Source organism: Temnothorax curvispinosus, unplaced genomic scaffold, assembly GCF_003070985.1.
Source record: "Temnothorax curvispinosus isolate PA1 unplaced genomic scaffold, ASM307098v1 QBEX01000354.1, whole genome shotgun sequence".
Taxonomy (NCBI): Eukaryota; Metazoa; Arthropoda; class Insecta; order Hymenoptera; family Formicidae; genus Temnothorax; species Temnothorax curvispinosus.
The window spans coordinates 605-17,456 of NW_020210134.1; the positions used below are offsets into that span (position 1 = coordinate 605).

Consider the following 16,852-nt stretch of genomic DNA (forward strand, 5'->3'; position numbering starts at 1 on the left):
TTTCCTTCTTTTCTTTTTTTCCTTTTGTGAAAAAAATAATAAGCACTAGATTTATGTCTAGTGTCTATAGATCATTTCGGATTATTCGCGATTATCTGATAATTTCCGATCCTTTTCGGTTCGTTCGTGCAAGAAACGTCGAGGAAAAAAAAACAGAAAGTCTACTACCGAATTGGTTTCCTCGCAATTGTCTTCGGCGAGTTACCTCGGGATCATCTCGGGCGAATGTAAAACTACCATCCTGGATTTTCTTTTCGCTCGTGAACGAACGGAATTCGGGGCGAAAACCACCGCTTCCGCGTCCTGTTCACTTCCGGCATTTTCCTTCCTCTTCCACTTTGATATTTTTAAAATTTTCAGCATAAAGAAATCTTTCAAAAGATTATTTGAACCTTAAAGTCTACAATTCTCTTAATCAGAATCAATAGTGCAGCTGTTAACCATAATTCATTCCCTTTTGCTTCCTCATAGAAGAAGCTTTGTTTCCGTAAAAAAAATTTTTTTGTTTTTCTGAACGTGTTCAGAATGTTCTAAAACGTCGAAAAATTGTAATTTTAAAAAGTATGTATGTGTGTGTGTGTATGTGTGTATGTGTCAAATTTGCCGAAATTTCTATAACTCCAGAAGTAATCAACCAAATCTTAACGAATTATATATGAAATAGGGGTAGAAAAAACAGCATATAAAGCTCGCATATAAAACTAATCAACCGAATTTTCTTCAGTCTTTTCTACCTCTATTTCATATATAATTCTTTAAGATTTGGTTGATTAAACCCAGCTTTATACGCGATCAAAGATCTCTAATTTTTACAAAAATGTCTGTAATAGCTCTAACTTTCGTAAACTTTAAGAGCTTTATACCGACGACTCCTCGGCGGAAGAGCGCTCTGTCGAGTGGCTGACATTGCGGAGGGAATGGGCAGCGCACATACGGGACCAGCAATTGCCAAGAAAAAGAACAAGGGAGGCGATCGCGCCGAGCTTCGACGCGTGGTTGGACAGGGGCACGGACTACCTGACATTTAGGATGACCCAGCTACTGACTGGCCACGGTTGCTTTGGATCATTCCCAGTTTGCCTGCCTAGGAGATGGACGACTCGAGTACACCGACGAGAGGGCCGGGCAACGAAACGGTGAGTCGGTTTTGCTATCATATTATTCGCTATCGTATAATCGCTTCGCGGGGACCGAAACACTCCCGCTGGTCCTTCGAGTTTAATCGCAAATCCGGGGAATGCTCTACCGCCCCCTGAGCAGGGATCTTTAACAAAAAATTTAGTATTAAAACATGTAAAACGATAGAACATTTAGATCAAGCAGTCCGAGAACACAGTCATCTTTTAACAACCAAAGAAATAAAAAAATAGGAAAAATTTATAAACAAGTTAAAAGACGGAGAACTAAAAATCGAAGACGTCGACAAGGCGTTAAATAGTGTCACCAAATGGAGGAATGAGGTCGTCCACTCAAAATCGGAATCAATTGAATTGAAAGAAATAATTGGTTCCGATTATTCTTTACATCTCGTATTTTTTTCTCTCGCTCTGTTTTCTCTTAAATCTCATTATTAAATCATTCGCGGTCGTATTGCCCAAAGATATACCATCTTTAAATACCCAGTATTCAGGCCCTTTGACACAAAATATGACTCTTAGTATTGGAGTTTCAATGACTTTTATGTTACAGAGCAAGAAGTATATCAAAATATCAATTAAAGTATATGTAATTATTACTATTTAATACTGTAAATGTATAATTGTCTCAAAATATCACCGTCTTTCGACACTTGGTAGTGAGACCACCCGATATAAAAGATATAGCTTCAAGTATCCCAGTTTAATTGATTACATGTGTAAAAGAATATTAAGTATATCAAAATATTGCGTCTATTATATGTAATTGATGTTCTTCAGTGATATTAATGTAAATTTTGCCCAAAGATATACCATCTTTAAATACCCAGTATTCAGGCCCTTTGACACAAAATATGACTCTTAGTATTGGAGTTTCAATGACTTTTATGTTACAGAGAAAGAAATATATCAAAATATCAATTAAAGTATATGTAATTATTACTATTTAATACCGTCAGTGCATAATTTTCTCAAAATATGACCGTCTTTCGACACTTGATAGTGAGACCACCTGATATAAAAGATGTAACTTGAAATATCTCAGTTTAATTGATTATATGTGTAAAAGAATATAAAATATATCAGAATATTGCGTCTATTATATGTAATTAATGTTGTTTAGTGATATTAATGTAAATTTAGCCCAGAAATATGCCATCTTCGAATACTTAGTATTCGGACCGTTTGACACAAAATATGACTCTTAGTATTGGAGTTTCATTGATTTTTACGTTGCGGAACTCGAATGTGATAGTGACACGTGGAAAAAAAATATGACATTATTGGCATCTCTGCAAAAAGATGAAGCAAAAATAAAATAAGTATGGAAACAGGAAAAGGTGAGTGAATATATGTATATGTGCTTTTATTATTTTCCTGTATTCAAAACTTAATTCCTTTTCAAACCATAAAACAAAATTTAGAAATAATATTGCACAAACATACTTAAAACCTGTGATAAATACGCAATAAATTTATAATATATACATATATCGCAATGTTAAAAAATACGATTGTAAATATAAATATGCGTTGCTAATACTGAGAAATGCGCGAAAGTCCTGGCGTCTTTACCGCGTGAACCATGCAAAAGCGTCAGTGCCATCGACCAGCGGCGAGAACGCCAAAGTGACGCTGGGAGGAACGAACGATTTAGTGCCGGTCGTGCTTCCCCGTGGTGCAAAGCGAGCTTAACGCCGTGGTGGATCTCAATAAAATCGCAGAGCAGTAAATAACTTAACGACGGTCCGCAGCCGGACTGCTCCCGCGAGGACACAACGGGGAGTTTCCCGGCCAACTTCCCGGCAAGTTCGACGTGCCGTTGTAACTACGTACCACCCGGCAGTAGATATTACCGCATGGATGTGGGAGCGACAAGAGAGACTCCGCAGCATCCGCGAGTGCAGCTGGCTCTCGATATTTCTCCCGTTTCGTTCGCGACGCGGCTGAGCGCCACGACGTTTTTCACGGCGGGATTTATGGAAGACGATACTACTCGCGGTTCACCTCCATTTAACTTGACCAGTACAAGTATGGCAAGAAACATTATGCCACACATACTCCCGACACGCACAAACAGTCCTCCGTGTTATTACGGATTAATGGCCCATTTCCGTCCAAACTCACTAGGAGGGCGAATATTCGCCAAATAGTTGTCCGGACCCTTAAACGCATTTTTTCCCTTGCTTTATGTACCTACATTCAGTTATTTCTAATAACAATAAGCAAAGTGCAAGGCCATTACTCTCATTGTCTTTGAATGATAATTAACCATGATAATTTACAAAAACTGTCATAATGATGCGGAGACACGATTCTTGAACTGTGCACTTATTCTTTTAAACGCGCTAATGATTATTATTTTTGTGACGCAGGAGTACGCATGGAAAGACAAATCTGCAGACAAGGAGACTCGGAAATACTCGAACAAATTGCGGGACGTATACGCTCTTGCCGAAAGACTGAATGGCTCTTTCGGGCAATTGGCCATCGCGTGGTCTTTAAAGAATAAAAGTGTTCAGTGCCTTCTGCTCGGTGCATACAATATAGATCAATTGTATGAGAGTCTCCAAAGCTTACAGGTAACGATCAAGCTGTGTGTCTCTTGCGAAAGGTTGTTTGCCCCATGCTATATTTGAAACGATATATCGCGTAAGATTAAATGACGTACTTGTAATTTTCCTACAGATAACGTAATGTCGAAAGTCGTACATAAATAGTTTCGCTTATCGATAGATTTTAACTGATTTCATTGCCCTTGCTTGTTTTGAATGGCGTAGCGCAAACAAATGTAACGAGTCGCCGCAGACGCATTGTTACCGGTGCGGCAAGCGCGAGTTTACCACGAGGACCTGCCCGGCGTGTCCGGGAAACGCGGAAGGGAATTCGTAGGACGGCCCCTACGACCCCGAATTCTGAGGTAAAAGATTTGACATTGTTAGCCTCCTAGAGCTATCGTCTGGTTACTAGACAACTAATTTGGAGCCGCGCCCCTTCGGCTAGCGAGACCGAGGGAAATCGGGTTGCAAATTATATAATTTAAATTTACACTCACAATTTCTTAATTCAAACCTTCGTATTTTAAATTGACCAAAACTCCCAAGCTCCCCAAGCTTGACGACCAATTTCAAATTTAATGTCTCCTCCGAAAGCCCAGTTTCTCCGCACGAGCCCCACTCGTGCGGGGGGTGCAGTTTGGAATATAAAAATTATCTGTAGACGACGTTGACGTTTTAAAGAAATAAAAATATACTTAATTCATACAATATTAAAAAGCGCGGAATACTCGACACATATTTATGTCAGATGAAAATAGAATCAAAATAATTTATTCGATTGTAAGAGATTTTAGGAGATTAGTACATTGCAGTTAAAATCACCAAACCACAGAAGATATTTCTCTCGAATAATTTATATCATTTTAACTGAAAGCTTTTTCTGTTCCTCTTAACGCTAAAAGTAGCTTCGAAAAATGGATTACGAGATTCCAAAAGTATACATTTTTTAATATCGCAACAGCAAAAGTGAAGAGATAAAAACAACGTAATTTTTTAAAATCTGGGACAATCAATCCATATAATTCTATTTCAAGTCGCAATTCTAGCTGTCAAATGTCTTTTAAATAGCTTTACCAATTTATACAAATAATCGAATCTTCTAAATATAAATTTATCATAAATTAATTGAATGTCTTGTTAATTAAATCTCAAATAAATCAAACAATATTTATATATATATATATATATATATATATATACATATATATATATATATATATACTATATGTACTTTACTCTATATTAAGTGCGTTTAAATTTTTATATCTCGTTCTTTCTGTGCAGTAATTTAATCACATTTAAGTTACGTAACTATATATTTATGGAAGAATATATTTTTATGATATTCTGCATGCTGTTAAATTATTCAAACAGTTAACACGTATCATTTAAAAATAATAATATATAAGCTAAAAAATATATATATATAAAATCAAGTTAAAAATGAATTTTAACACAAATAAGAAACATCTATTAAGCAAAAGATCGTCCAAAAATACGCATGTAACGTGATTCGATATCTTTCGTTAATTATCGAGAGAAACGTCAAGTTGCTCTATGCTGCTTAATAAAATCGTAGCATCGCGAAATAAAAGAGGCGAAGCAGCGACACGTAAAAAGTATCATTTCCAACAGGCGGAAGCAACGGAAACGTGCGCGAGTAAACGAAACTGCAACGACGAAACTGTCGTTGCTTTAACTGCAACATAGTTAGTGTGATAATGACGAGTAAACTTAGTTTGTAGCCAGCCCTGAGACCGAATATATCCTACTATTAGCTTCATTATTTACCGAAAAAATAGCAGCAAATCACTATTCGATTTAATTGAAAAATACAAAAACCACACTGTTTTGATGAAAATATAAAAATGCCATTCATTCTCGAGAAACTGAGTGAGAAATCTTTCAATTTTTACATTTTAATATTTTATCATTATTTATTGTAATTAAGAAACTGCCATTTTTTATTAACGATAAGAATAAAGAAAAATCATGGATAATTTTTTATATTTTCTTCAAACAATATTCTACTTACAATGTATTATTATCATCATTCACAGTTAAATAAAATAATAAATTTAAATGCTAAATTTGAAACATCTTAATTATGTCTCCATTATTCCATCATAAAACAGTGAAATTGCCGTCAATTAGATGAACAAATTACCCTCTAAGTAACTGCCACCGCGCCAACAATGCGCTTTTTATGCATAGAAACTGGTAGGAGTTAATTACTGCAGAGCACGTAGTGGTTTCTTTCCTACGAATGGCTACAGTCGATAATAGAACTTGTGCTGATTAGGAACAGAACCGCAGTCTCACGAAAAAACTTCAATGTACCTATAAATTACTCGAATTCTGACTACGAAATTTGATAAATCACTGAATTCAAGATTATATCTACAAAACAATATACTACATAAATATTATGTATAATTTTTTATTAATATTGCAAAATTATCTTATTAAAAAACAAGTTATTTTTTTAACAAAACGCATTACTCATTTAACTTGATAATATTAAAAGTTTAATAGATACTAAAATAAATTGCGACAGTATTCATCACTGATTCAGTACATGCATACCTAATAAACGTAAAATATTATTTGTTAATTTTCAATCAGAATACGTATTTTAAATGTTGAATTGTTGAGATTTACGACGAAAACTTAATTTTCACATTTTTAATGCCTGATACATTATTCGTTGAAACTCATTATTGTTTAATTATTTAAAAACGGAACGGAAGTTCTTAAATAATTAAACAATAATTAAGCATTTTCTGGCCCAATACTTATTTATACTAATCGAGTTATTTGCAATAAAAGTAGAGAATATTTAGAACGTAACTAGACTATATATAAATACATTCTTAAACATCAGCGATTCAATTTTTCAGTATATTCAAGTATACTGAAACAATTCAAATATATTCTGAAATATCTGACAGTAAAATTTCTAGCTTTATAATTCATCATTTCTAATCTAATTTTACTTTTACTAATTTTTACACCGCTGAAGACGGCTCAATGTGGAGCCGAAACGTCCGAATTAATTGTACCTTATACAGTTAAGAAAACGTATACCGTAATAAGCAAACAATCCCGACAACAGTACGAATCACTGTCCACGATGCACAGCGAAAGCCACCGTGTCAGATATTAGGGTGCTATTTCCAAAATTGGTTGCACTATGAAAAGTATTCTTTGTAGTTCTCAGATGATGTGTGATTTTTTTTTTTAATTTTCAATTCCATTTTAAATGACGGGTAAAAATTACTGTCGCAACATTAAATATAAAGAAAATTTGTTAATCCGAAAAAAAGTAACACATGAAAAATATTAAAAATTGTGCAAATTAGAAATTTGCACATGGCTTCCTCATAGAGAAAGTTTTAACTTCCGCAAATTTGGAGATAAATAAACGTCGGAGCGATGAATTGTTAGATCTTATTTCACTGTCACCGCGACGGCAATAAATCACTTACCGAATTTGAAAGGCTCGCTATCGACGCCGCGGCGTACCTCTCGAAAAAAAGGAGGCAGCCGCGACGTCGTCGAAACACGTGCGATACACGAGCCTGGCTTTCGAGATCCTACTCCTTATAAGGAGAAAACCAAAAAAATTTATTGCTTCCACAAGTGGCGAGCGCTAGAAAAACAAGCAAGCGCGGTATGCCGAACGCGACCGGCTTCAAGGAATTGAACGCGGGATCGCAGAGCAATAAATTATTTGATCTCGCTTCACTGTCACCGCGATACAACTAAATTACTACCGCATTTCGAAGGCTCGCGTTTGCCGTCGGAGCCGCGGCGCGCCTTCCGGGAAAAAAAAATTACCTTGTGGTAGACAAAACACGTTAGGCTCGAGCGTCGCTTTTAAGATTTTATTGTTAGTAGAAAGAGACAAAGACGCCAATTCGGACCAACCCCCATTAAACTAGGTACTTAGCTGATATTTGTGATCCTAATGAGGGCGGGTCAAATTGACCCAGTGTGACTACGAAAGGTTAAAACTTCATATTCACGTACGAAGAACACCAGATTTATTTCAAACTCTTAAGAATCTAAAATTTGTTAATTTGTCAAATTTTTTAATCTTCTAATTTTTCATTAGATCTAATTTTCACACATTTAATTAATAATACACTTGTGCGTGAATTAAAAAAAAAATTTCTTATTGAGATGTCCATGTCTGAAACGCGTGCGCTTTTAGATTTCACATTTATGTGTGCCCACCATTTATGTATGCACGTCATTGTTAGATAAAAAAAAACATTAGATTCGAACATCCGGAAATTAAATAATATCGATCTCCATCGCATTCGCGTGCGAACAGAGCACGTGCACTACAAGCGGAGCGGACATGCGATCCAAACCGTACAGCAACGTCCGAGAATTTAATATTTCGCTAATAGCGAATATGTTGTAAGAGAAGCCAGAGGGAGTATGAGAGAGAAAACGATATCAAATCCCTCCGCCGCAACCTTTTAATCGCAGCGCAATTTAAAATAGCATCACGGTGTTTTGATTGCATCGCGTTCCAACCTTCTGCATCTATCTGATGCAGAAATGCTCATTTCCGATACTGCTAGAAACAATAATAGCTTCTATTGTCGTAATTAAGTTCTAAGACGAATCTAAGACGTCGTTTATACGGAAATTCCTACATATTGTAAAAGATCAGAACAAGCCAAATAGCTACAGGCTGAGAATACTCGTGCCCCTAATGCTCTTGGAACACCAAGAATGAACAGAAATGCGAGGCGAATGAACGCCTTTAACCAAAAAAAGGCGGCTGAAAAGAACAGCTCGGCCGATGAGGTGGCTGCGGAACAGTATCCCCAAGAAAACCCCTCTCGTGTGCAACGCGGAAAACCGACTCCTCGATCTCAACCCTTTCGAGGAAGACAAAAGCTGCAGCCTGCCAGACCACCAACTATAACGGATCCTGCGGAAGTAACACCTGGATTAGTGAAAGCGAAGACCGAATCACTAAAGGATGGCCTGTGGGCGGAAGGCCCCTACACAGGTACCCAACCGGTGACCCGCATATTCTCCCATAACTTGGATTTTTCCACATTTCCCTTGTTGTTGGAGAGAGTCTTCTTCTTCGTCTGGTTATTGGCACTAGCGAAAATCACCTTCTCGGTGTGCAACGGCCATTATTCAATTCGTTCGTAGGCTCGCAAACTCATAAACTTATAAGACTTCAAACTCGAGAATGTATAAGTGTATGTGTAATTGTACGTGTATATGTCCGCGGTGTCTTGAACTCGGTAATGCCGTAGGTGCGTTAGACTCAAGGAACTGCGCGGATCACTTCCCCCTGCGGCTGTTGGAGAGAATATACGCTGACTTAGAAGCGGAGAACCCCCGTCTAAGGCGTGAAGTACCGTTTTGCGCATTTCAACATGTATATATTGTGACGTTGCGGCCCGCCGCTTCGTGGCAGCGCCCCGCCGCCGTCACAAGGCGCGGAAATTCGCGCCCAGGGACGAGCCAGAGAGGCGACGACGAGATCTCCAGAGGCAAAAAATTTATATCATTTCCACGTTTTGACTATTGTTTTATTTTTATGTAATCGTAATCGCGCGGTGCCTCACGCAGGACAGTAATGGCGAGCGTTAGAAAAAGATCGGATCGCGTTGCGGACGCAAATAAAGCAGTCATCGTCTTATTCCCTTTGTGCTTATTCCTTCTCGCCCTTCGGACATTCCTCCCGGTAACTGCACACAGCCATCCTGTCTATCCTAACGATAATCCTAACAACATATCCCTTGAAAGGGGAGTGATTTTTTCGGCCCTTCTTCCGACGGCCTTTCGTTTACAGCTATATATATATATATATATATTTAAAAATAATGGACTCAATACTCGTCGTTATACATCCGTAATAATCTAAAACACTTGCGAAAGATTACATAAAATTAAAGAAGAAAAATGAAAAAGAAAAAAATAAAAAAAATTTTTTAATACGACCATCTCTTTCCTTTTTCCTTCATATCATAATAATTTACATTTAATACATATATTTGTTCTAACACTTCCCTAAGTTTATCGCTTAATTTACTATTGAAGAATAGAGATTGTTTACGCGTGATATCGAGTCTTTTATGAATGCATGCATTTCAAAACCCCGGTATCGGATAACAGATTTAAAAATAGATTTACAAAACTATATACTCGACCTACCTTAATCACCGAATATTTGATAAGCGCAAACTGTGCGACGACCCGCGCAAAAATTTTTCCCGAACGAACGCCGCCGGCGTTATGAGTCTGCCAAACAGAGCACAGCATCTGTGCTATGCGCTGCATATCGGTATGCATCTATATTTAACCGTCAATTTATCGTAACAGTCGATACGTGTTCTGACAAAATTTTCACTCTGACGAATTTCGCAAGTATAATTTTATTTGTCGGATCGATTAAAAAGTCTAAATTTTCTAGCGAAGCATTTCAATTCGGAAGCATGTGCGGACAAGAGTATTATCTTTTAAATAACAGCTCGATATTGAGAAACAGAGATTTTATCGCTCGAAATTGTAATGTTACGTTCATTGCGCTTTTCGTTCAAATATCTTTTAATATTAAAATGTAATACGTTATGTATTATTATAAATTTTATATCGCAAAAAATATGCACTGTTTATAAAATATAAAAATCTATGTAAAATCTGTGTACCAACGTACCAACATTATATTTAAGATATTCCAACATTGTATGATGCTAAGACATTAATTTTGAATTATATTATACGTTATTGCTCGTCAGTGGCCGTAGTTACTCTTGATTTTTGTTAAAATCTGTGTAATATAAAAATTGATAAGAAAAACACAAGAGAAACTGATTTAAATTCAGGTCTGAGCTTCGGAACATATATGTGTAGATGTATTTTATGCTTGGCGTATGTATCAAATTGACGAGGTTGCGCTGTGATATAGAACGACAGATTATTACACGGATTCTGATGTCACAGGTGTTGCTCCTGGTTGCCTGTCAACAGGTTTGCGTCGTCTGACTCTGTATGCGGTCAACATCGCTAGTGAAGCGTGTATATGAACATGAAAAGCAATATGCCCCAGATACTGCAAGTGATATTTACATTTTATCATTTAATTACGATGAATTATAAGTTAATACAGTCGGAGTATTTTTGTTAATGTGTAAAGAAATATACTTCTTTTACTGTGTACTTCTTTCAAACTGACTTTATTGTACAATTCTGTTAACTGGTCAACACAATTCTCTCTCATTTTTGCTTTTTAGAGATACACGATATTTATACAAAAATTAAAATAGCAATTGAGAGTAGAATAAAAAAGATAAAACTAATATTTTTTATCTTTAATAAAATCGAAAACGAGACAGCACCACTGCAAGTCCAAATGTGTTATTTTTACACGCATAGGAATTTTTACATGCATAGTTTCACAAACGTCGGTTAACCTAAAGTTAAAAGTTAATTGACGTTTGTGGAACAGGGCCATAAACGTCTAAAAATGATACATTAGAGATTAGACTGAAACTCTTTTCACATGTTTCTTTATGTGTTAAATTACGTCATTTAACATGTTCAATCATACTTGGATTTGCAGTGCAATGATTCAAGTTTAACTTTAAGTTGCTATTTAAGAATTTATAATAATAAATCATGACTAATATGATTTCATTTATTTGACGTGGTTATTTCTGTTCCGATTACAGGACACTCTGTTGCAGTCAATCTTAATTATAAAATCTATTTCTATTTCTGAAAATACTCAGAGATTTTCATTTATAGTTCATTCACTGTTAATATATAAACTATTCCGAAACTATTGCCGCATCGTTTAGCAAAATTCGTGAATATTCCGAGAATTTTCAAACAATCGACAAAATTTCGATAATAAATAAATTATCGTTGTACTAATTCTAAAATTTTAAGCTTGAAGCAATAATTTCTCTCGTAGTAATGACAGATTAGCGGTAAGAGCGTAAAATTTCAACGAGCTATGAATAAGAGAGAAACGCAATCCAGAATATAGTGACAATCTGAATGCAGTGATACTGCAGTCGAAAGGATGACATCGGCGAAGAAGAACGAAAACAGCCCCTCGTGGTTTGCACGTGCACAAACAGTGGATCTTAAATTCCGCACCCACCGCAATAATCCCCTGTCTCCTTTCCCCTCCCCTTATCTCCGCATAGCCGAGTGAATGACTAGCGTAATTGCCGACGACCCAGTTGCAACCGACGCCGGGGGTTGCATTTCGAATACGACAGCGGGGCGGAGGAGGAGAGGACGAGCGAAGGGTGAGGGGGATGGAAAGGCCGGGTTACGTTGCGCGTCAAGATTCCGTCTCGCGATTCCGTATCGGGCGATTAATCATCCGCTCGCGCTTTAATTACGATCGCCGGTGCTTTACACGTGACGACGGGGGATACGCGCGAATAATCGCACGAAGTTACTTGTCGGGCTTGTGCGAGCAGTTCCCAGGCGAACGTGGGCGTGCATTGTGTGTGTATTTTACATAGACAACCCAGTCTCCAAGTCGCCCCATTCGACCTAGTCGAATCCTTAATATTTACAAAAGTCAATAAACGCGAACATTATCTTTTTTATATAATTGTTAAATAATCTGAGCCACCCGGTACGACTTGCAATTAATACAAGTATTTCTAATAAGTCAATCCTGACTTAATAATTTTTTTATTCAATACTTGGAATGCTTATTAAAAAGGAATTGATAAAGGAACAGAATGACATGAACAGAGTGCTTGTTTCATGTCAATCTGTTGTTTCTTGCAGTTGAAATTCTGTTGTTTCTTGCAGTTAAAATCCAAACGTTTTCTTTTGTTCAATAATTGTAAAACAATGTATGAGCCACAAGGTACAAATTATAATTAATTCCAATATTTCGAATTCACCTAGCACAAGTTACTGTCAATTACAAATATTTAACAGCCAATCCTGACTCGATACCTTTTTTTAACACTTATATAAGATGCTTTTTAACAAGAAAGTACTAGTGATAGTGCTGGTCAGAAACTGGTACCGTGCTTCGCTCCTGACCAGCGTTATAACTTTGCACAGTTGAAATTCGAACGCTTTCTATTTATAATCTTTAAAGAATTTCAATGACAACACGGGTAATAATTAGAATGAATAAAGACGATAAAAATTTGCATGCGCAAGCCCGCGCGGAATCGCGAAGGAGGTCTGTATACTAATATAAGTTGCCGTAAGGAGCGAGAATATGAGGGAAGGGGACAAAGAAATTAAGAATAGAAAATGCTGGTCAAACTATTTTTCTTTCTTTTTGTATCTTCTTTCTACTTATTTCAATTTTTCGTATTTACTTGTGTGGGCCTGCATGTTCCGAGTGTGAATGTCGCGTATCCTGTATTTACCCGAGTGTAAGTGTTTTGCGAGATAAGCACAATATAATACCGATCCAAAAAAAATTGGTCTTTCCGACAAATACATCTTCTGTTTGAAATGTTACGAGAAGTTTTCTGATGACAAAGTAACGATATGAGCGAACGATTCAACGCAGCCTCCAATGTAAGTGATATCCAATTAACGCGCGTTATCTTGTGAACGACCTAATATTGTTTATAAGACGTGTTTGTTTCTCGTAGTGTCATCGAAAAGAAACAGTTCCAGCTAATGAAGAACGATAAGCTCATAGAAGAGCCATTTGTAAATTGCACTAACTGTAATAAAAAATTTCATCAGATTTGCATACTTCACATAGAAATATCATTAGGGTAAATAATTCTCCTTTATTTTACCAACAAACTATGAAAAGATTTTAAATATGTTTTCTCGCGATTAAAATAAAATGTTCACGTTATTTACTGTCTGCAACTTCCAGATTTGAGAAAACTATGAAATGTACTCGTATACTTAAAAGTTACGGTAAATGTGCATAAAAACACCCCACCTGCCAATGACAATGAAAAAATTAATGGCCTCTCCAACTTATTTTACATTATAATATTAGCCGAGAATGCAAAAAGCATTATACCAGAAATTAAATATTTACAACCAAAACAGATCGAACAGTTTGAAAAAAAATCGTGTTCTTCGATAAAGACTCTTAATAAAAATATAAAAAATTTGGCAACTGTCAAACAGCTTGTTTCGAGACCACACTGCCACTACCTGTACTTAATGATTAATACAATAGTCCCCCAGCATCAGAGTTACAGGGAGTCTGCCGGTGGCACGATGGAGGACGGACGTGGCTTCGCGTGCTCCACACAATACGTTAAAAAAAGTGTTTTTGGTTTTTGAATATCGATTATAATTTAGATCTGCGGTGATGCGCTTCTTTCTGCCACGTTCACAAAAGGTAGTAGCCTTTGAGAATCACGATTTTACTCTCGAAACATAGGACTTGGCGTATTGATTAAAAGAAATTAAAAAAAAAAAGTCGACCGATAGCGACATCTCGATCATCGATATGGACATGCCGAAATCTATCCTAGTGTTCTCACTATCGATGCTGCCCAGAATTCGAAATGCAAGTGCTTAACTAACGAAATAAAATGCACGAAACATCCCAATGCATGTGGGCCAAAACTCCCAAGCTCCCCAGGCTTGACGACCAATTTCAAATTTAATGTCTCCTCCGAAAGATAGCCCAGTTTTCTCCGCACGAGCCCCACTCGTGCGAGGGGGGGTGCAGTTTGGATTATAAAAATTCCTGTGATCAGGTGGACTCGAATCCGGTTCCTCCGAGTTACGAGTCTGGCGCTTTACCACAAGACCACACTGCCACCCCTCATAGGATCTCATGCCTGAGCATTTCGCGTCGAAAAAGTTTGTGTTGAAACATGAGTTCTAAACACTCTGTTTTCACAGAATATGGGTAAGACGTATAACGTAGAAAATGATTGGATCCCGTTGAAAAGTGTTTACCAAAAGATATTGGAAAATCCTAGTTTTAATCAGTTCGGTCAAAACTCTGGTTTCAATGTTCACTCGATGATTCATGAGGGGCACGACGAACAATTATACACAGACTGAAGGAAGTCGTAATATCTTAAAAACAAAGTGCAAGGAGATGTTTGTCGTTCTTGCCACCATAACTTCCTACAAATTTTAAATATTGCGTGGAACAGTCATAAAACATCCATGCAGAAAATCATAAGCATCGTGGACTTCGGGCATTCTCGTATACGGTCTATTACATGGCTTCGTTTAAGATCCAACGTGTATAATCTTGGATTTATAAGTTTTCGAGATCAGGTAATTTTAGAAGATGTGAAGAACAGACAAGTATACATAAAGCATTATAAACAAATGCCTTTTTTTCTATCTACGCTTACAAAATTAATCAAATTTAATAAAAATAGAGTTTACTCAAAATACTGGATACTGGAAGAAAACAATTTTCAACTGATCGAACAAAATGTTCAAGAATAATTAATTGCGTGTGGTGTAAACTAGTGTAAATCGGTGTAATTTTATACACTTTTGTGTGTATATATGTATATATATATATACTACAATCAGCACATAAATAACACTAAATTTTTTAATAAGTGCGGATTTTTTTGCGATGGTGGGGGAGGCTAACTTGATAGAGGTCCATAAATGCGTTAATGAACAGTGAGAATTACTTGCTAAACTCGAAGTTAACCATCAAAATTTTTGTCGGTTAATTATATATTGACAGGTTACCGTGAATCGTGCGGATAACCGCTAACAACGTCCTTATTAATAGTTACACACTATCCGTTATTATTATCCAGGCATCTGTGTAACGTAGCTCTATGAGAGCTTGATTAAATCGCCTTTTGCAAACCACCGTGTCGCGGTCGAGGCGGTTCGTTCCGAAAATCCTACCTACATATGTACACGAGTAAATATGTACACATGTTATAGACCACCATGAGAATACCTCTTTAAAATTCTGGTAAAAGCAGATTCGATGAAGGGACGTGTTAACATGCACAGGTCGATAATAAATATAATATTTCTTTGCTTTCGCCGTTTAAATTTTTAACACGTACTAATATTTCCAATCAGATATGTGAAAAATTTATTCATGTTTACTTGTAATATACTGCTGCCTTAAATTCACCTTATTGTAGCAAAATCTACTTATTGATTACTGAATATAAAAAAAACGGGCCAAACGCGGTAAATAATGCGCGAAAATTTTATTTTTATGTTTATTTTACATATTTTTGTATTTCAAGTTTGACAAATTTAGTCGGCGCGCAGCAAAGGTTGGAAAATATGTAAAATAAAGTGCATCAAAAAACAAAAAAAAATGCACCGAAAGGTGCAAATGCAAGTGCAATAATGTAAGTGTAAATATATAATTAATGTGTATATTATGTATAATAAATATATAATTAATGTATTTTAGGAAACTGTAGAAGAACTTGTCGAGGTGATTCCAAATAAATCAGAGAAATCACGTAATCTTGATAAAGAAGAGTGTAATAAAAATAATAATAAAGTACAGCAATTAGAAGAAACATGTGCAAATCTTACGCATGCCTTGAATGAAAAAAGATTTAAAACACAAGATCGCAAGGCATTAATTACAGAGCAAGTTCAGCAAGTATTATTTAAAGCCTCAAATATTCATTGGTAACACAAGTGGACCAAAACTCCCAAGCTCCCCAAGCTTGACGACCAATTTCAAATTTAATGTCTCCTCCGAAAGATAGCCCAGTTTTCTCCGCACGAGCCCCAATCGTGCGAGGGGGGGTGCAGTTTGAAATATAAAAATTCCTGTGATCAGGTGGACTCGAATCCGGTTCCTCCGAGTTACGAGTCTGGCGCTTTACCACAAGACCACACTGCCACCCCTCATAGGATCTCATGCCTGAGCATTTCGCGTCGAAAAAGTTTGTGTTGAAACATGAGTTATAAACACTCTGTTTTCACAGAATATGGGTAAGACGTATAACGTACAAAATGATTAGATCCCGTTGAAAAATGTATTCCAAAAGATATTGGAAAATCCTACTTTTAAGTTCGATCAAAACTCTGGTTCCAATGTTCACTCGATGATTCATGAGGGGCACGACAAACAGGGGCAGGTTGTGTCATACTTGACTCTTACCAGTCTTACAGGCCCAAAGTAAAACAACAAATATTTAAAGCTGTGCATTATTCCGAAGCCACTAGCCATATATTTTATGC

General features: G+C 36.6%; 1 protein-coding gene across 1 annotated transcript; it reads left to right on the forward strand.

Moving 5' to 3' along the window:
• Window positions 1–886: 886 nt before the first annotated feature.
• LOC112453812 (voltage-gated potassium channel subunit beta-2-like) lies at window positions 887–3,775 on the forward strand. The gene is made up of 2 exons (XM_025014773.1): window positions 887–1,136; window positions 3,512–3,775. Exons 1-2 carry the CDS (start codon window positions 1,092–1,094, stop codon window positions 3,773–3,775), a joined length of 309 nt encoding a protein of 102 aa, XP_024870541.1. The 5' UTR covers window positions 887–1,091.
• Window positions 3,776–16,852: the final 13,077 nt, after the last annotated feature.